Source organism: Callithrix jacchus, chromosome 8, assembly GCF_049354715.1.
Source record: "Callithrix jacchus isolate 240 chromosome 8, calJac240_pri, whole genome shotgun sequence".
NCBI classification, from domain to species: domain Eukaryota; kingdom Metazoa; phylum Chordata; class Mammalia; order Primates; family Cebidae; genus Callithrix; species Callithrix jacchus.
In genome coordinates this window covers 106,572,261-106,592,575 of record NC_133509.1, presented here as the reverse complement: position 1 = coordinate 106,592,575, position 20,315 = coordinate 106,572,261, and the positions used below count along the sequence as shown (strand labels likewise).

General features: G+C 40.4%; 1 protein-coding gene across 46 annotated transcripts in view; it reads right to left on the bottom strand.

Annotated features, from left to right (window-relative positions):
- Positions 1–20,315, bottom strand: part of SIPA1L1 (signal induced proliferation associated 1 like 1) — a 397,653-nt gene that overhangs the window by 40,576 nt on the left and 336,762 nt on the right. For all 46 annotated transcript variants that reach the window (XM_078335306.1, XM_078335307.1, XM_054240120.2 and 43 more), the window contains 3 exons: positions 17,820–18,089; positions 4,601–4,747; positions 1,282–1,406 (listed from right to left, as the gene is read on the bottom strand). In XM_078335306.1, coding sequence (XP_078191432.1) covers positions 1,282–1,406; positions 4,601–4,747; positions 17,820–18,089 — 542 coding nt within the window. The remainder of the gene's footprint in view (positions 1–1,281; positions 1,407–4,600; positions 4,748–17,819; positions 18,090–20,315) is intronic.

Here is a 20,315-nt window from a genome sequence, read left to right as displayed (position 1 = left end):
TTTGCATCCCTTCTCACTCTGTGTGACTCCCTGAGAGTAAGAGGATGACACTGCATGCTTCACAAAGGGCTTGCTGGCAACCTTGTTCAAAGCCTGCACTAGGAGCCAAAAAAAGCCGCTAAAGTCATGCTGAAGAAGGGATCCTTTTCACATGTGTCGTTACCATCTCAACAGTATCAAAACATATGGGATTTAAAGCATTCTGTCAAGAGTAGAAAAGCAGATCAGAATATGCTCAGGTTTTCTGTGTGGGGGTGGGTGGGATAAGAGTGGAGAATGACAGATGGCTTCAATAACAAGGCACATCTCACTGAAGCTACTGGAACAAAGCATATCTTCAGAACCTAGGAATTCCATTTCTCTTCCTCAACTCCTGTCTTAGTGGGACACGTCTCCACTCCTTTCTATGTCCATGGTTAGTACATTCACTTGGGCACAGTCATTAAAACAGGACAAAACAATGAATCTGCAGAGAAGATTAACAGATGGGTCTTATCTTATATATCCCTGAAATGTATACCTTTTTGTCCTAAATTGACACAACTAGAGATTAAATAAAGGAGGAAAAAAACCCAACGACCTAACGATCTAGATTCAAGTTAATGATGCATAAACTGTGTTGGTACCAAATCCCTGAGGCTCCTGTGTTAAAAATCTTGTTTCATGGCAAAATGTTATTGTATCAACTAGTGTTATGATGTCACTGTGCAACAACACATATCTACAAAGAAAGGGCTATGCACTAGAAATCCAGGCGCGAGCTCACTAATGCAATCTCTTCCACCCAGCTGTTTCTTACCGCTAAGACATTTCCTTAGCTGACAGCTTAATAGCAGAGTGAGAATAATTTTTTTTTAAAGCACATCAGGGAGGAAAGAGATTCTAAGCAAGCTACAGATGTGACTAAACAGTAATTTTATCTCTTCCCCACTTTGTTCATAGTTCTGTTTTTTAACTTGACATTAAGTATACCAAGAAATCTCTCAAGGCACTTATTCTAGTCAAAAACAAACAAGGGGGAAGACGGTTCTTAGTTTGGTAGTCTACTCTTTTAATCTAGGTGCTCAAAATAATTCCTATCACCTTTCCACTTTAAATTTGGGGTTACTTAGAATTCCTTTTCTCTTAGGTCTTATTTACTGCTTTCGCTTATATATAATCTATCAGACTTCATTCTAATTCATATTTATTAACTAGGACTGTTTTTTATAATAATGCTTTGATAACATCATCAAAAGGTGATCTAAAGCAACTTGCTTCTTGTAGAAATTGATTACTTACCCATTTGGTCAGCAATGCTATCCTCACTTCTTTGCCAGCTAGGTATTGATTTTCCGCTGCCACCGATATCTGACTGGGTGTTCTGCCTGTCAATGGAGGCCGGGGATCTGCGGCTGACTCCAAACCTGTGGTGATTTCCGCAAAGGCAAAGACAACATCAGGGACCTTACCCATGAGGGGAAGGCAGGCCTGGGTGGAAGGAACTACATTTTCCTGACCAGCACTACTGGTTTTTGCTTACGTGTCTGTACTTGTATACACACCCCGGTTCATGTTTATGTGGGAGTGGAAATGTGGATGTTGTGGTCAATATACATCACTCTGCTCAGAAAGGTATGTACACTATGTAAACAAACTCCTAACAACAAGGGCAGAAGCCATCAGGACTGAGCTAACCTAAGATATGTAGTGTAAGAAACCAAAATTTCCTAAGCCCTCCTACAGCCAAGTTCAGACCTATTCACAGCCAAAAGAAATATTTCACAATCTAAATATTAATATTCCATATGTAGCTTCCAAATGGTACATTGTGGAGGTTTGTTTCTCTTAACTTGGTAGTTTAGTAAATCAGTAAGTCAGTAGTTCTTGGAACAAGTATTTTCTGAGTACTAGCTCTGCAGTCTGAAATACCAAGATTACCATCATTTAGATCATGTAGAAACCATGTTCAAACTGTACAAATTTTAAATTGCCTTTGGGAAGGGCAATCTGGAAGCAGTTAAACTGGCCCAAAATAAAGGAAAATGTTTATTTCTGGAAAGAATATTTAGCTATTTAGCAAGCCGGTTTTATTTTTCCCTTTGTAGAGTAATAAGACATCCTTAATTAAAGCATATGCCTTGACTAGCAATATCAACAAAGTAAATACTGACTGAGCCCATAAAAAGTGGCAGAGTGTAGAATTTAAACATTCATATGGACATTGGACATTTACTAATTTATATGGTTATTAATGAACTTATGTATAATCTATACAATAAAAGACCAAATAGGAGCTAAGAGCAGTGGCTCACACCGGAAATTCCAGCATTTTGGGAAGTAGAGGCAGGAGGATCACTTGAGGACAAGAACAGAGACTGGCCTGGGCAACAGTGTGAGCCCCCAGTCTCTACAAAAAATAAAAAATTAGCCAGGTGTGGTGGCCACTGCAGACCCAGCTATTCGGGAGGCTAAGGTGGGCCTGGATCTCGCTTGAGACGAGCCCAGATGAATTGATGCTCGTAGGGTGTCTTCCTTGCTATAGGCTGATACTTGTGTGGGCAGAACCAGCAAGTGGGGCACTGGAAAGGCAGGAGATAAACAGTAAAAAAGACCTGGAGCCAAGTTCCAACCCCCACCCAAAAGGACTGAACAAAGTCATTGAATATTTGCCTCAATTTCTTTATGTGTAAAATGGCAATTCCATTATAAGAATCCAAGGAGAAAAATCTACATAAAGCATCTGCAAAGTAGAAGAGGCTAGAAAAACATTTATCTTAATAAAAGTCTTATTTATTTATTTATTTATTTATTTTTGAGGCGGAGTTTCGCTCTTATTACCCAGGCTGGAGTGCAAGGGCGCAATCTCGGCTCACCGTAACCTCCGCCTCCTGGATTCAGGCAATTCTCCTGCCTCAGCTTCCTGAGCAGCTGGGATTACAGGCACGCGCCACCATGCCCAGCTAATTTTTTTATATTTTTAGTAGAGACGGGGTTTCACCTTGTTGACCAGGATGGTCTCGATCTCTTGACCTCGTGATCCACCCACCTCGGCCTCCCAAAGTGCTGGGATTACAGGCTTGAGCCACCGCGCCCGGCCAATAAAAGTCTTATTATACCATCTCCCCAGTTACTGTTACACAAATGCAGTTCATGTACATACCTCATCATAAGGCTCATTAAGCAAAGCTACCTCACATACTGATGTAGCACTTATCAAAAATAAAAACCTTGATTTTTGAAAATTTCTAATTGATTAAAGTGCTCATTTAAAAAAAGGACTCAAAATTATACTTTTTGCCATCTCCTCCCTAAGGGTCCTTGTTTCATTCATAAGAATAAATATACCTATTTATGATCCCATTCTAAATCCGTATTAAGATCTTTTTAAAAGGCATGGAGATACAAGTTAGCAATGGATTCTAATCATGCTTTGACTTTTTTTTTTTTTAAAGAGACACTCCTGGCCTCAAGTAACCTTCTCCTGCCTTAGCTGTCAAGTATCTGGGACCACAGTGCCCAGCTTGCTTTTATTTTTTGGTAGCAGTGTAAACTAAAGATAACCTTTTAAACATTTGAACTTAAAGCTGAACATTTTTCTGGCCCTCTTGTTTTAAATAAACAATAAGGTAAGACTATCTTTAAATTCTGCTTTGAAAAACATTTTTGTCTGATGAACTTATAATTTCATTTCTCATATGTGTCCCCCACCCTCATTTTATTGTATGCCACAATATTAGGGATACCCAGTCCTGAGGAGCTCAGACAAAAGTTGTTCTAAATTTTACTCGGTGTTGTTTTTGAAGAGTTTAATTGTTCCTTTGTTTGGAGAAGCACATAGTAGTTTAAGAGTCACAGTTAGATTTGAAGGAGTTTTAAATAATAATTTGGCTGATACATGCAATACATTCAGTGACCAAGGACTCTACCTCATGAGGCCATCCACTTCTTTCCAGGGCTGGCTGACCGCTCTGAAATATCTTCCTCAAAATGGGCTGGAACCTTCTTCACTATAACTTTCATTTACTGGCCTCAGTTGTCTTCACAGACAAGCTTGATCCCTCCTCACCTCAACAATTCTCATCCTCGGCTGGCACATCCTCAGTTGTTTCTTCCACATGGTCTCCAAGCTCCTAATTTACCTGGGCCCTCTCTTTGGACCTGCTCTGCCTGGTTGGAATTCCTTAAAGTGTGTGATCCAAAAATCACACTTTAAGGGGTGGGTGGAAGAGGTCCTATGTCTTTTAAACAGTTTTGATTTTTAACTACCTCTCATTCCCATCCTAAACTTGTACAGGTGTCTTTCCCACTATGGAGGCAATAAGAAGTGACAAAGTCTGAACTGTGAAATGAACAATATATATAATGGACAAACGAATGCAATTTGATTTCTTTGCCACTGAATTCTTTGTAGAGGCTACAGGAAGATAAACTTCCTAAGAAGTAGTTTAAACCAGCAATGAAGGCATTTTTCTATCTGGAATATTAACTAAATTTTCTCATTTGTTTATCTGCAAGTTGATCAAGGCTGGCTGAATGGAAGTCATTTTACATGTCTGAATCCAGATGAAAGACACGACGTCAACAGGGACCATGTACAATGGGACAAACGCATACCTACCCTTCGGGCATGGACTTCTGCCTGTAGGTGCCCCCCACAGAACCGGTATCACTGGATGAAGACAGGTTGCTAGGAGAGTTCCGACACTGGGATCTTGCTAAAGCCATGGATGAGACCGTCACATAGATGTCTGAACCAGGAGACAGCCTGCATGTGCAACGCAGAAACATGAAGTCAACAATTCAAAGGGAAAATCCCAAGGCAGTGCATGATGGATATCATATAAATGTGACAAAAACAGCAACTTCATGGAGATAGTGAAAATGAAGCCAGCTGGAAGCCTACAAAAGAAACCTTCCCATAAAATGACTCCCTAGGGGAACAGCTGGAAAACTGCCTTGAAGAGGGTGAGGGTGGGTATCAAAAAATAACAGGGAAAAAAAGATCTAGAAAACATGTATGCTTCCAAAAGCTAACAGAATTCAACTGGCTAAATTGCTCATGCACTCTCTTAGTATGGCAGAGCAGAAGATAATTGAACCCAAGTGACATTAACATAGCAATTAATTCCAGTTCCTCACACTAGTCCTCCCAGAGTATATGACCACAGTAACACTGGTACATTTTTTGTGTGCTGCTTTGTTTTCTAATTTTATTATTCAGAGTCTGGAATGAATATTCAGATTTTGCTATTTAGTAAAATTTATAATTTTTGTTGGTAGTAGTACCACTATATAAAAACCTCCATGAAAAAATGTGTAAACCGCAGTTGTTGAATTTAACTAGAATTACTCAATGTATATAATATCACCGTAGACCTGTACTCCACATGAGCATCTCATGTATCTGTGAAGTCAGGGATCCTTCACACTGCCAACTGTCTGTCAAGGCAGAAACCATGGCTTTGTGGTCAGGACAGACATATTTTTCCCCTCTCCTCCTCTACTCTGGTAGGCAACAGGGCAACTACAGGGATATCAGTAAGTGATGCTATGCTGACAGTTGTGACTAGGTGTAAGCTAACCCTAAGTAACAACGCTATTTTATTTCAGAAGCAAATGCTGGCACATATGACTTGACTCTTTTGGCAGGGGAGGTCATCTCCATTTTATAACTTAGGAAATGAAATCTAAGTCATCGCTCAAGTTCATAATAAGCCAGGTATCTAGACTCTAGGCCGGTGCACTTCATGCTAATTTACTGCTGTCCCATAGAGAAGGCCTGTTTTTTTTTTTTTAAATTCAGACAGTTTGCAATGGGTCTGCGTGCTCAAACAACTTTACACATAAAGCTATCCTTAGGCAAGTCAAAGTTCTGAAGCGTTGAGATGGAAGCGGCCTCACTGGCAGAGGCCCCGTCCCACAGTGAACCAATTTATCTTCTGAGAGGGCCAGATGGGGCTTCAGGCATAGTAAGTTGAGAAGCTTTTCAAACAGAAAAAGAATAAGGATAGATACTAAAAAGTACAACTCCCAAATTCCTCCATGCCCAAGGGATAGATCTTATTTGAGAGCCCAGATTTGTTTCCGGCTGTCTCCTAAACATCTTCACGGACGCCCTTCACCAGCAATCCAAATCAGACCTTGTCAAGACTATGATGTTTTATCCCATTCCCTAATGCTCCAAACTGTCCTTTCTATATTTGTTATCTCAAGCTAAACATCTTCTTTTTTTTTGTACCACAAAATGGCTTTATTCACAGGACAACTTGAAACTGCAAGTCATGTGACTAGTCAAGCTAAACATGATGAAGCCATTTTTTTCTTCCTTTTTCTTTACCTTCCAGTCAACTGGGTTAATTAAGTTCAACTACTATTTACTGAGCACAAATTGTGTGTCGGCACTCTAGTGCTGGTCCTGAAAACACAAAGACAAAGAAGATACCTAGTTTCCAACCTGTTGAGGGGCTTCTGAGTTTTCTCATGTTCAGCCTGGGTCAGTACAAGTGTCCAAACTGGTCTCTCGACTTCCAGGATCTCTCCGCCCCATTCCTCCAAAAGCCCCAAGCCACCCTCTTACACCAAGTCATCCAACTGCTAAAAGCCTATCCAAAGCTTCTCTTTGCCTACAGGATAGAGGACCAACTCCCTGGGACCCTCTTTAAGGCCTTGAACTATGTGACCAAACCCCATATTCATCTCCATCCCCATTAGTGGCTCCATGTACCCTACATTCTGAGACAGTTGAGGTGTTCCAGTTCTGACTCGACCCATTCACACTATTATTCATCTTGTTCTCTTTGCCTGGAATGCCTTCTTCCTTTGCTAGCTACTCACATAAAATCCTTTCTCTTTAAGGCCTGATCCCAACATCATAGCTCTAAATTCATAAATTAGAATCTCAAATCCCATGACAGTCTGTTCCTTGCACCATTACACCATGTCATATACAACAGTTATTTTGTGTGTATTTGTCTCCCTTAATGTGAATTAAGATTTTGTCCTTAAGGGGCCAGGACTAAGCCTTATTTATCTTTACATCTCTGAGTGCTTAACATGTTTTCTGAATGAAGGAGAATCCTTATTAGCAGTGTAGAAAATGAAGAAGAGAAGGGGGATTCAGGACAAGTACCACAGTTATGTCAGATGCCCCAGTCAGGAGTTCTGAACTATGGTGGGGCTAGATCCCTTGAATAATAGTTGGTCACTAATAATGAAGCGCCAACATTTGTGAATAATTTTATACAAGCAATTATGACAGACTGAAAGTTAATATGCCTTCTAAAATGCAAGAAAAAAGAACAGAGTTACCGGTGATAAAATTATGTCTAAGCCCAAACACCCATGTGAATATCATCAATTTTACCTATAATGGCGAAGGAGCTTAGGACAATGTCTGTTCCAACTAGTGTAAAATGGGGCAAATAGGGAGACTTGAGATGTCAGTGTTTGGGAAATGTGGTGGGAAGAAAAAGGGGCAGGGTTTGTAAAGTCTTCCTATTACCGTTGTCGATCTCATTGTTGCTATACAGAGTGTGAGAAATATGGGCCAACCGCCCACTGGCACTCTCATTAGGTTGCCAGATCTCGAAGTAGGGTATGCGTGGGGCAGGCATGGTGGGGCCACAGACTAGTGGGATACTAGTTCATCTCTATGTCAGGTAATGTGTTTTGATAGGAGATGATCAAAAGACATTTATCTGGGTACCATAACATGGGTTTCTCTTTATTCTTTTCCACTAAGACATTGCAGAAATTTCTCACTATTATTCTAAAGTAACTGTAAGATGATCTGAAAGGGGTGGGAGTGAGAGGAGTTTGTTATGAAAAAGAAAACCAAGTAAGGATTAAGGAATGACATGAATCCAAATTTAACAAAATACCACATTCCTTTCAGCCTGAAGAGTTTGGCTCTTACACACACACCTAATAGAGAGAAACTTCAAATATAGTTTCATTTCATAGCTGCTTTGACTTTCTTACTGCAAAGGAGAGGAGGTGTTACAGAAAAATAGAAAAAAGGAGACAGCAGTAAAACATTAACCCAGTGAAGATTAATGTAACATGTAGGAGTCTGATGATTTTTTTTGTCTTGGGGTAAACAAATGCCAATGAAGTATATTTACAGTAAACGTTAACATGTTTATGCTTCTATGAAGAAGTTACAACATAATTCCATAGGAAAAGTCAAGATGTACCTTTACATTTGTATTTAGAGTTTGTTTTTCTTACCCTACTCTCCAAAATGTATATTAAGCTAAGATATCTCAGGCTAGTTTTCAACCTCAGCTTTCTTATTTGGCAAATGTATTAGAAAATTCTATTTGGTTATTGGAGTTATCCCAAAGTGAAAAAACAGCATTTCCAGAAGGCTGGCATTCATCCCATCCCTCTTTTGCATTTATATAACTCAATAGTGGCTTTGTTTTCTGACTGTTCACACACATAGAAGACACATAAAGCAAATGATAGAATGCTACCCAAATGTTTTTACGATTCTAGATGTATGTATGCTAGGCAAAGAAAAGTTCAGAATTAGCTCTTATTCTGATGACTTACTATTTTTTCCAAATACTCTGAATTTGATACTATCACACAAATATTATTTGAGAACAGACCTAGTGGGAGAGTGGGAGGCACTGCCTGTCTGGGTACTGGCAGTCCACTTCTGCAGAGATAGCCTGCAGCTGATTATTAGAAGTTGGGCTGATTGCTATCCTGCCACTTTGAAGAAATGCTTTAAGAACTGGGAGCAGTACCTCTTACACTGGCTCACAAAGGAAAAGCAGCACACTGACCTCCTGAATCTCTGTTCACCCCACCCCACCCCACCTCACAAGTGTTTTAAGGATTGCTAAGTCCAGTGAAGTTACAGCAAGATCACAAGAGTCTTTTCTTCTCTTTTGAGACAAATCCAGATCTTTCTGCTTAGTCTTAAAGGGCTCCAAATGTCTGGTGTTAATGACCCAATAGCTTTAGAGGATGAAAATTAATACCGCTTTCCACTGCTGTTGAGATCTTTCCATTCTGTTGAATACAGGCAATATTCTTTCTAAAGGATGCTCTCTGGTCACTGTCAGAGAGGAATTCTGTAAATCTTTTAGCATTAATTTCAGAATATTTTCTCCCCTACATTTTTATAAATTTAGTCAAGAAATAACTAAACATTTTAAAAATAACTGACACTAAACATTCTCTGGGGCTTCCTTCTGCTGAAATAAAACACCAGGGCTTTTTTGTTGTATGCAGCAATTGAAAAAGTCATGATCATCACCATCAACAGACATTGTTTCCACAGTCTTCTGACTACAGTTAATACTACACTTAACACCAGCTTTTCATTTATATGCAATGCATTTCACTGCCCTGAAAACAGAGTTGAAGGGGTTGGACATTAGAAAGAGATGGCCCAAGGTAAATCCTTCATTATTCCAGAAGTAGTCACACACCAGGCTAAAAGAGAAAAGAGGCCCCCCCCCACCCACACACAATTTCTTATACAACCACCCCTGCCCTCCACTAAACCTATTCCATGTATCAACTCACAGGATGACATATATAGTGCCAACATTAATAGATACTTATCAAACTGATCATTCCAGATTATGACTGATTACAACTTATCAACTTACGGGTAAGGAATTCTAAGTGAGAAGTTGATGTTAGAATATTTTCGTAACTGATTGGGTAGGATTATTACATGTCTATTCTATTTCCTACTTTTTATTCCAAGGTGAGATATATACAAGGACACAAGGCTCTCAGTAACCCAAGTGCAAACACTGAGGTGGTGGTATAAACAACTGAGAGCATTTCAAATAGCAGCAGTGATGGACAAATTGAACGCTTGAGTCCATAATTAAGCACAGCATTTTTACCGCAACTTAGCAATTAAAATGCTATCCAATGAGGGAACAGGACCAAGTTAAAGTCCTCTTCAGCCATGTATATCAACTAAGATTCTTCCAGAATTATGTGAAAAAAAAAAAAGAGAGAGAGAGAGAGAGAGAAATCGCTACAAGGATTCAAGGTGATGTAATTGGGTGCTATATCCAGACTAGAGTTTGAACAAATTGTGTTCAACTTCAAGCAACTTGTGCCTGGTCTTTTCTTCTATTCCTGATGTGTACTTTGTGAACAGCACCTTGGATTTCGAATGTGGGATGTTCTACCAGCAAAGTTTAATGCAAATATGCTCAAAATTAAAATTAACAAAATGAAATTTGAAACATTTCTGGTCCCAAGCATTTTGATAAAGGATGCTGAATCTGTATTATACTGATTAATCTTCAAAGACTTTAAGAGGAGGGGCCTCTTGAGTCATGGGGATGCTAAAGTACAGAAGGACAGGACCCTGCCCGCTGCCACATACTCCCAGTAGTATAGCCAGGATGCAAATCATGGCCCCTGGACTGCACAGCCTACACTCCTGGTGCCTCTAGGAGTTTCCAGGCAAGTCACACTAATACACAGGTGGTCCTGGAGAGTGGAAGCCAGTATAAAAACATTTCCCTAGGCTACTTTTCAGGCCCAAGGAATGATTAATAAGTAACTGAAGAGCCTGAGCTGGGCACAGTGCTGGAGCATCCTCCTCCTGTTCCTGGGCCACTCTGGAGTTTGTAAATGAAGGGGAACTGGGAGGTGTGCCAAGCTCAAGCCATTGTGCCAATTTCCTGAATGCCGGAATAGGAACCACTGTTGCAGTATCATCTAAAAATGTGAACTTGCAAATCACATCAGCTCTAATCCTGACATGGATGCCAGAGTGCACTGTTTCCTGTGAACAGTGGAAAACAGGAGCCTTCAGAGTCCAGTAACTTTAAGTTAAATACGGCCCTCTGCTCTTCTCTCTTGTCTTAGCTGACAAATACAACACCAGAATTCAGTTTCAACTAAAACCTTTTGAAGGAGTCAATCAAAAAGATCTTGCATTTCACTTTGAGTCGATTTTAGAAAAGCTCTACCAGCAATATACTTTTAAAATGAAGTATTCTAAAGTTAGTCAACAAAAACCAAAGAATTCTGCTTAAATCTGCCTTTAATGCTACAGCTTTATCAGACTATCAAGCGCTTCGCCTTTACCTATCATTTAATTTTTATAAAAGGAAATTGGCTTATTTTCTCCAAGATAGATTAAATTCTGTCCGTGGTTATTTAAATAAGCCCTTTTAATATTAAAGAGCCATTGCCAGGAACAAAAAGGTGAGGAAACTCTTTGGGTGGAAAGTTGGACTACCATGTGAAGTGTAGACATAAGATGGTAAACTACTCTATGGGGTTTCCTGATGTGATTACCAAAGGACGTTTTGTAAAAAGTGCATTGGGAGTCTATTAAATGCCAGCATCTAGGGTGGGTATTTGGAATATGAAGATGAGTAAAACAGGCTAAGTTTAAAAAAATGGACAAATAACATTAGACTGAAGTTTAATAAATTTTGTGAGTGTGAAGATACCATGCGGTGGTAAGAACATCCCTAGTAGGGCAATTAAGGTAGAAATGTGAGGATAAGCATCAGGGGGAACATGGTGCTTGCAGAGGAGAGAGAGCCACTCACATGCCTAGGGATTGGCAGGGAGGTGCTGACGATGACGGGGGAAAAGGGAAAGGCAAGGCCACATAGGTAAACTTTTTGGGAGGTGCAGGGTCTCACTGTTACCTAGGCTGGAGTGCAGTGGAATGATCATGGCTCACTGCAGCCTCAACTGCCCAAACTCAGGTGATCCTCCCACCTCAGCCTCCTGAGTAGCTGGGACTACAGACACATGCCATCACGCCCAGCTAATTTTTAAAAATTTTTTGTAGATACGGGGTCTCACTATGTTGCCCAGGGTGGTCTTGAACTCCTGGGCTCAAGTCATGCACCAGCCTTGGCCTCCCAAAGTGCTGAGATTACAGGTATAAGCCATAGCACCTGGCCAACACAGGCAAACTTGCTGGGGAGTTAGATTTGATCCTGAAGGCTGTGCGGAGCCACGGAAGGGCTATAATGAAAGGCACAGCCTGAGGAACATTTCCATTTTTATTAGGTCTCCTTTCCAGGAAGAGGCTGGTAATTCTATCTGGAAGCTGTTGGCAACAGTTTAGGTAAGCACAAGAATCTTAGTGCAAAATGAGAACTTCTAAGGCAATGGCAGGAATGTGTGTGGAGATGGGATGATGGTGTGTGGAGAGGAAACTGACAACGAATCCTACTTCTGCTCTGGATACTCAAGTAGATGGCAAAGCTGTCCACCAAGGGGGGTAACACATGAGATAGAAGAGGCAGAAAAAGGGGTAGGAGTGAAAAAGGTAAAGTCAACTTGAACTTGTGAATGTGAGACACTTTCGTGACTTTCAAGTGCAGATGTTCAGTAGGTAGTCAGGTATATAAATACGAAAAGTAAAAAGAGACCAAGGCAAAACAGATCAGCTAACGGACTGCCCACATACAGATGACAGTTGAGGTTGCTAAAGTGGCTGGACCATCTAGAGAAACTGCATAGTGTGGGATTCAAATAAAAATGAGGAAGAAATGGGGAACACAAATTTCAAGGTGATAAGATAGGTGCAAAGAGCTGATGATCAGGAAAAAATTTGGAAAAATTTTGGAAGACAAGGAAATGGAATTTGAAGGAGGAGGGAGTAGTGAATGGTATCAAATAAGCTAAGGACCTAACACTGTCCAGAAGCTTAAGAAACGTGGACGTCAGCTGGGCGCGGTGGGTCTCATCTGCAATCCCAGCACTTCGGGAGGTTGAGGAGGGAGGATCACTTGAGGCTAGGAGTTTAAAACTAGTCTGGGCAACACAGTGAGACACTGTCTCTATAAAAAATATTTTTAAAACATTAGCTGGGTGCGGTGGCATGCACCTGCAGTAGTAGTTACTCAGGAGGTTGAGGTGGGAGGATGGCTTGAGCCCAGGAGTTTGAATTTACAGTGAACTAAGATCAATGCCACTGCATTCCAGTCTGAATGACAGGGTGAGACCCTGTCTTAAAAAAAAAAAAAAAAAAAAAAGAAAGCAAAGGAAATATGGTAGTCAATGGGCAATGGGGACTTAGCTGGAGCAATCCCAGTGAAGTTCAAAATTCTCATGATATCAGAATCCTCATGACTAGGCACGAAGCTGTGATCAAAAGGGGCAATATTTGGAAAGCACAAGTCCTGAAGCTTCTAACCACAGCTAATACTCGAAATAAAAGAAAATTAAACATTAAATGTTGCTTGTTTTGTTTGTAAGCAGAAAATGACACAGTAGAAGATTAGCTTAGAATCCATATGAAATAACAAACAAAGAAAGTATTTCCTTAAAAATCAAGACTAGGCCTGGCGTGGTGGCTCAAGCCTGTAATCCCAGCACTTTGGGAGGCTGAGGCGGGTGGATCACGAGGTCAAGAGATCGAGACCATCCTGGTCAACATGGTGAAACCCCGTTTCTACTAAAAATACAAAAAATTAGCTGGGCATGGTGGCATGCGCCTGTAATCCCAGCTACTCAGGAGGCTGAGGCAGGAGAATTCCTGAACCCAGGAGGCAGAGGTTGCGGTGAGCCGAGATCGCACCATTGCACTCCAGCCTGGGTAACAAGAGCGAAACTCCATCTCAAAAAAAAAAAAAAATCAGGACTGAATGGTCATATGACTATTACGCTCTCTGAGAGGAGAACTCTTTTCAGTTTGTTTCCATGATGTTCATACCCTATATGGTGCTGGAGTCTGTAAGCAAGGAGGAAGGGAGGCTGCAGATGTGGCTGTCATAACTGCAAAAACAAAAAAGGCCCCCTGTCCAGCTTCTTAGAGTTATGTGCAGAGGACTCAAGTGGAGTGACAATGACATCCAGGTAAAACTCGGAAGTACCAAGTAAGTGTTCAGTGAGTTGTACCATCAAATATTTACATAAACGCTGGTAATACCAGCCTAAGAAAGGAGAAAAGAAAATCATTTTAAATGCTAAGATGTCTGTTTATCCAAAGCCCCTCAAATAGCTCAACTTTTATGACCATATTAACACAGATCAGGGTTTTACTGCTGATCCTGCATTATGTTTAAACATAGTAATGTATCAGATTCAGTGTGCCACAGCCAGTAATTTTCATTTCAATCCTACCCTGAAGCTCTAGGTAAATTTGAGGCCAAAATAGTGATTGTATCATATTAGCTATTTCTGTTGAATGAATGTTAATTCTGTTAATAAATACTCCTCCCACAAATACTGTAAAATTCTGTAATCAGAAAGCCACCTGAAGAGCATCAAACTCATATATTCAAACCAAATAGAAATTAGACTTTATTTAGATGGCAAATGGATCACCAGTTCTCACTATGTCGGTTTCTCTCACTATGTATAGAGAACATCATCCAACTGAAGGATTTTTATTAAAACTCAAAACACCAACATATTTTAGTGTGTCATAAAAATCCTGACCTTGATATTAAAGGAAAAATATTCCAGTTTTTTTTGTTGTTGTTCCTAATGACCTTTAGGTCTGGGATATTACATACAAATTAAAGAAAAACTATGCTTCTACAAGCAGTAAATCAGTGTTTTCACCCAAAATGGACTGTGCTGGATCCAGCCATGGTGACTTAGGTGGGCAGATTTGGGGAGCACTGGCTGGCAGAATAGACTTGAGATAGCTACTAACTAAAGCATAAGTAGAGCTGGTTTCTCTATGGTCAAACACCATCCCCCAACTGGGGGAGAAAAAAATGAATGCAAGGAACATGGCCTAATAAATATTAGGCCATGCCATTACTGGTAGGGCAAGATTCAAGGTCTGGGAGACCCTGTCACTTGTTTTCATGATTTATGATTCCTCTGAAAGGCCCAAATCATACTTGGTGAGTTTCCTAGGTACAAATGTAAATGCCACTCAGGAATGGCACTGACACAGGGGAGAGTCAGATGGATGAGGGGTGCCCTGGTACTCCTCACTTCTAGATCTCAGTAAGATATTTTGTTCTCAGTAGGACTAGAAGGGTAAACTTAAATTTTTCAGTTGCATTTTACTAAATTTCATGCAGAAAATTATATTCTACAGTGAACTTTATGCATCTGGGGACTCAAGAAGGACTCTGGAAGTTATTTCTGATAAAAGTCATGAATCTGCTCTATCCTCAAACATTCCTGGAGTCACAGTAGCAAAACAAAGTTCAGAAACATGGGTTGAGTAACTGTTATCCCAAATTCTCTGGACCCACGTTCTGGATGTGGAATGTTTTTGGATTTTGAAATATTTGCATTACACTTGCAGTTGTGCATCCCTAATCTAAACATCTGAAATCCTCCAACGGGCAGTTCCTTTCAGCATCATGTCAGTCTCAAACAGTGTTGGATTTTGTAGTACTATGGATTTCAGATTTTTGGATTAGGATATTCAACTTACTGTACCTTCCCTTTATGCCTCAAAATGAAAGCTTAAAAAGATATTTTTATTAAAAATTAGGAATGATGTGGTAAGAAACTAAACTTTAATTTTCACAAAAGAAGAATATCCATCCAATTACCATATATTTCAAAATGAAGATGAGCCAAATCATCTTAATATCCTGGAAATTCAGGACTGAGATCTCACAAGTTATCTAAGCCCTGCATCCTAAGATCTGAAATCCTAGACTAGTGTACTTAACATATATCAGAAACGAAGGGGGCAGCGAGCAGAGGTTAAATTTTCCTGAAAACCTCGTTGGCCCCACCTATGGCCCTTCCAACTCTGCAGCTTGGAGCCTCACAAACTGCTTTAACAGTTTTCTAGAAGGAACACTTGACGAGATGTATTTTCCTCTGGGTGGAGTAAAGATGAAAGGCAGACATGAGTACGCACAGAAATTACCTCTAGAACTCAAGGATCTACATCTGGTAAAAATGGAGTTCTGCATTCTCTAGCACTAAAAATTGCTCCCATCGAAAGATGATACTCAGCTACAAAAAATTTTTTCCCTTTTGAAGGTCAGTATGACCGGCAAGGAGCTTCAGTTTCTGGTGCAGAAATTAAATTCAACATGGAATCAAAATACATTCTCAAATGGAATATTGTATAAAGGAAATGACACAAAACCAATTTCACTTGTGAAAGCCTGCTGATTGTTCTGGAGAGAAAGAAAACAGCACTGAGAGGGCGGAAAAGGTCTTTCTCTACACAATGATTTCCTGGGTTCATCTTCCAAAATGTGGGCCAAATCATAAATTCCAGTTAGCACACCCCTCAGGGGCAGCCAAGTCTGGAATGTGTCGAACAAAGAATTTACTCAGAGGTCTCTTAGATGTTTTCCTCCTCAAAAATAAGGAAAGAGAGAGGAGTCCAGATGGTAATGGGGCCACTCTGCGAGAGGAAACTTTTATTGAGATAAACAGCAAGGCTCTGGAAATAGAGTTCCAGGATGAAATGAGAAACTGTAGAAAGATGACTATTTTTTTGGTTTGTTTATTTTAATTAAATTTTATTTGTCTGTTTTAATTAAATTTCTATACAGTATCCTAGTAAGCTAAAATAGTTAAGTGGCAAAGTTATATGCAACATCTCAAAAGTCAGACTAAGATAAAGACTTCATAGTATGATCTGTAAAGCTTCCTGCTCTCTGCTCCCAAACTGGAGTGGTGATGATTAACGTGTATACGGGAACCATTTTCCATGGCATCCTGCTCCTGCCAGACCTGGTTCTTGCAGCTCAGATGAGTCAGGCTCAAGTTATGGCTTCCACTTGGACCCTCTCTTCTCTCCAACACAGTTCCCGGAATACAGACTTCTCCCTAGCTCTAAGGGTTTTCACAAGAACATTCGGAGATGTGATGAAGCAGAAGAGATGTGGAAAGGACAGTGGATGGACAGAAAGAAGTTACTTCTAGGTCAGGCGTCGTGGCTCATGCCTGTAATCCAGCTACTTGGGTGGCCGAGGCAGGAGAATCACCTGAACCCGGGAGGTGGAGGTTGCAGTGAGCTGAGACCGCACCACTGCACTCTAGCCTGGGCGACAGAGTGAGACTTTGTCTCAAAAAAAAAAAAAAGAGTTGATTTCTAGCAGATGACTAACAGATTATTTAATTAAACCGTCTCCTCCTTTAGTGTACATGATTCAAGGTAACCAAATTTACAGTGCAATTACTTATAATCTATACAGACAACTTCTATTCCCATTTTAAAAGTACTTAATCTAGTTTAATTTTAGGCCTGGACTCTAGCTCAAAATGCTGCAGTTTACTGTTAACTCCAGACAAAAGTGCTAGGGCATCCTTGTAAAGGCAGAGTTAACCCATTACCTCTTGCAAGGGAACCCTGTATGACTTTCAATTAAACCACAACCTTTGGTTTCTTACTTTCCAGGATCCCTCGGTCCCTTTCCCTTTGGCTTATTTTACTCAGGACTAAGTGTTTTCACTTACCTTCATGTATATCATCTTCTCCTCACTATTCTTTCCTATTTTCAGAGTAGTGAAAAATGTTTGTGCTATACTGGTTTTCCTTCCCATAATCCTTTATTAATAAACTGACACTAACACAGATATTCAACCAAAACCTGCATTCTATTGCTCTTATATAGTCACTGTCACCTCAAAGAGTCACTGAATTCTAATCCACAGGGCCACTAAGCATGTAGTGATGACATCTATTCATCATCATATGGAAATTAAAGAGCAAAGCAAAACACCAGTGTGCAGAGCTGAAGGCTTTGCTAGAATCAATCTCTGTTTATCCCTGTGGCTTTGGAACAGTATAAGCTTTGAAAGCCACTATGGTATGCACCTCAGTTTAATTCTTCATTTCTAGTAAAATATGACAAGGCCTAAAACTAGTGCTTATGGGTCTGTGTTACTTACATTTGGGACAGAGATGTAGAACAAACCTTTGAAGGCACACTTACCGCCTCTCTAGTGGGCGCCCATCACTGGAGATGCTTCGAGGGATGTTGGCAGCTCTTTCTGGAGGAGGCATCTTCCCATCTCCTTTTCCAGCATTCAGCCGTGAGGTCATGGGACTCTGCACCTGGGATGGGACTTGAGGTGAATGAGGCCCCTTGCTGGCGTTCCTCTGCCATTTGTTATTATTTCGGAAGGGAAACTTGAATTCGTATGAAACACCTTCATTCATTTTGTACTCCATAACTGGCATGCGGTAGGTTTCGGAGCAGCTCCTATTAGGGGCAAGGCACAGGGAGAAACACAATGCATACTGCTTTTTCTTGTTGGTGGAACCACATTGATTCTCATTAACACTTAAAATGGATCCAAAATTCTACCCTCTGTTTCAAACCACCTTTCAATCTTTGGGCCCTATACTTATTTTCTTTTCAAAAACCAGAACCCCGGGAAGTATTACAGTAGTATTTTCCTTTATTCAATCCCAACTGTTGAGTGTTAGATGTGGAATCTTTAAAAAACAGTGGGACCCATGGTCACCCTGGGGGTGGCCAGACTACTGAGACCTGAGGAGGAAAGGCCACCAGGACAGCATGACAGGGGCATACCTGAGAGCATGCAAGCAGCTTCACACACCCACCACTGCACACTGCAACCAGGCTCCGAAAGGGTATACACACAACTTCACACACCTGTCACTGCACATTGTGACTGGGCTCCAAAAGGGTGTACAAGCAGCTTCACACACCTGTCACTGCATGTTGTGACCAGGCTCCAAAAGGGTGTGCAAGGGTATCACAGTGTGCAGTGGCAGATGTGTGAAGCTGCCAGTACAGCTCACATCTCCAAGGAGTACTTTCTTCTTGGGGTTTCCTTATCAGTCCCTCAAATCCCCCCAAAGCCAAGGGTGACCCTTATCTGGCCCTATGTTCAAGACTCCACTCAATCCCTTTTATGTTTTAATGGCAATGGCTTTCAAAAGTTTCAGATGACAACCTAAGTAAGAAATACGTTTCACACCGGGACACGGCACCACCACATACACACAAGGATGCCCATCCTTCCTCTCCTATCTTCCACTTTGCTATGTTCTGAATACATTTCATCCAAAAATACACTGGGTGCAATGTCCTAAATTGATTTTATAATCTACTTGAGAGTTACGGTCTGTAGTTTGTAGAACACTGTTTTATGGCACATTTGACATTACTTTCAGTAGTTAATAACTGCTATGTCATAAAACTTTTTCTCTAATATTAAGGAATACTACTTTAGGCTCTGATATAATTTCAAGCTTTGATTCTGATATTTATGACAAAAATATGCCACCGCAACCCTTTTTCTTGGTTGTTAAAAGAGGTAATACACTGTGGTATAGTTTAGAGTCTTTCATTTCCGACTAAATAAGGCATGTTATAAAGATCTAGTGTTCTGGATCTGTAAATACAATGCAAAAATGTTACATTTTATCAAAGGATTATTGATTAAAATGTATAATGATCCACTGAAAAATTTCCTATTTGCTCAAAATCAGGACTAGCTTTGCTTCTCATAAGCAATGCTCTGTTTTAACTTGTAAATTCAAAGAAAAACATCACCTATGCCTCTTTCTGTTGGCTGCCAGGAACCAGCACACTTACAGAACTTTATTATTATGTATTTTGGGCACCAACTTTCCAAAAATTTTCACCTAGGCCATGTTTGGCTTTCACTACTACCTCTTCCACCACAAATCCCCTAGCTAAGCTTCTATTTTGTGATACTGTACAACTACATTCTTTCTTTTCTTTTGAGACAATGTCTTGCTGTCTCGCCCAGGCTGGAGTGCAGTGACATATTCAAGGTTCACCACAGACTCAATCTCCTGGGCTCAAGTGGGAAGATCATTCCCATCTCAGCCTCCTGAGTGGCTAAGACTACAGGTAGGCACTGCTACACCCCACTAATTTTTGCATTTTTTGGCACAGACAGGGTTTCACCATGTTGCCCAGGTTGGTCTCAAACTCCTGAGCTCAAATGATGCACCTGCCTTGGCCTCCCAAAGTACTGGGATTCCAGGCATGAGCCCCTGTACCCAGGCCATGAGTACTTCCACAGGCTGTTTCAAGTCCATTTTGCATCAGGCAGAGAATAAAATAAATACAGATAATGGTAACAGACACAATAACAATAATAATGTAATATCAAACAAAGTTACTTTTATCTTTAGGCTTCTTCAAAACACTCTTTGAAATAGTCTTTTAAACTGTTTAACATTTAATGTGAAAACTGGCTACAAGACTTCTCTGGCCAAAGACGCTGTCTTCCCCATAGTCTACATTTTATTTCCACTACTCATAACATATAACTAGCAACTTTCTTCATATCCTACATTGGCCAAATATAGTATGATAAAGTCTGGGCAGGGAGAGAAGATCATTCATATACAAAAGCACAGAAGTTTCCACAGAGCTAAACTTTAGCTACTCGCCATTTCTGATTGCCTTTCGTGGCCAGGGTAA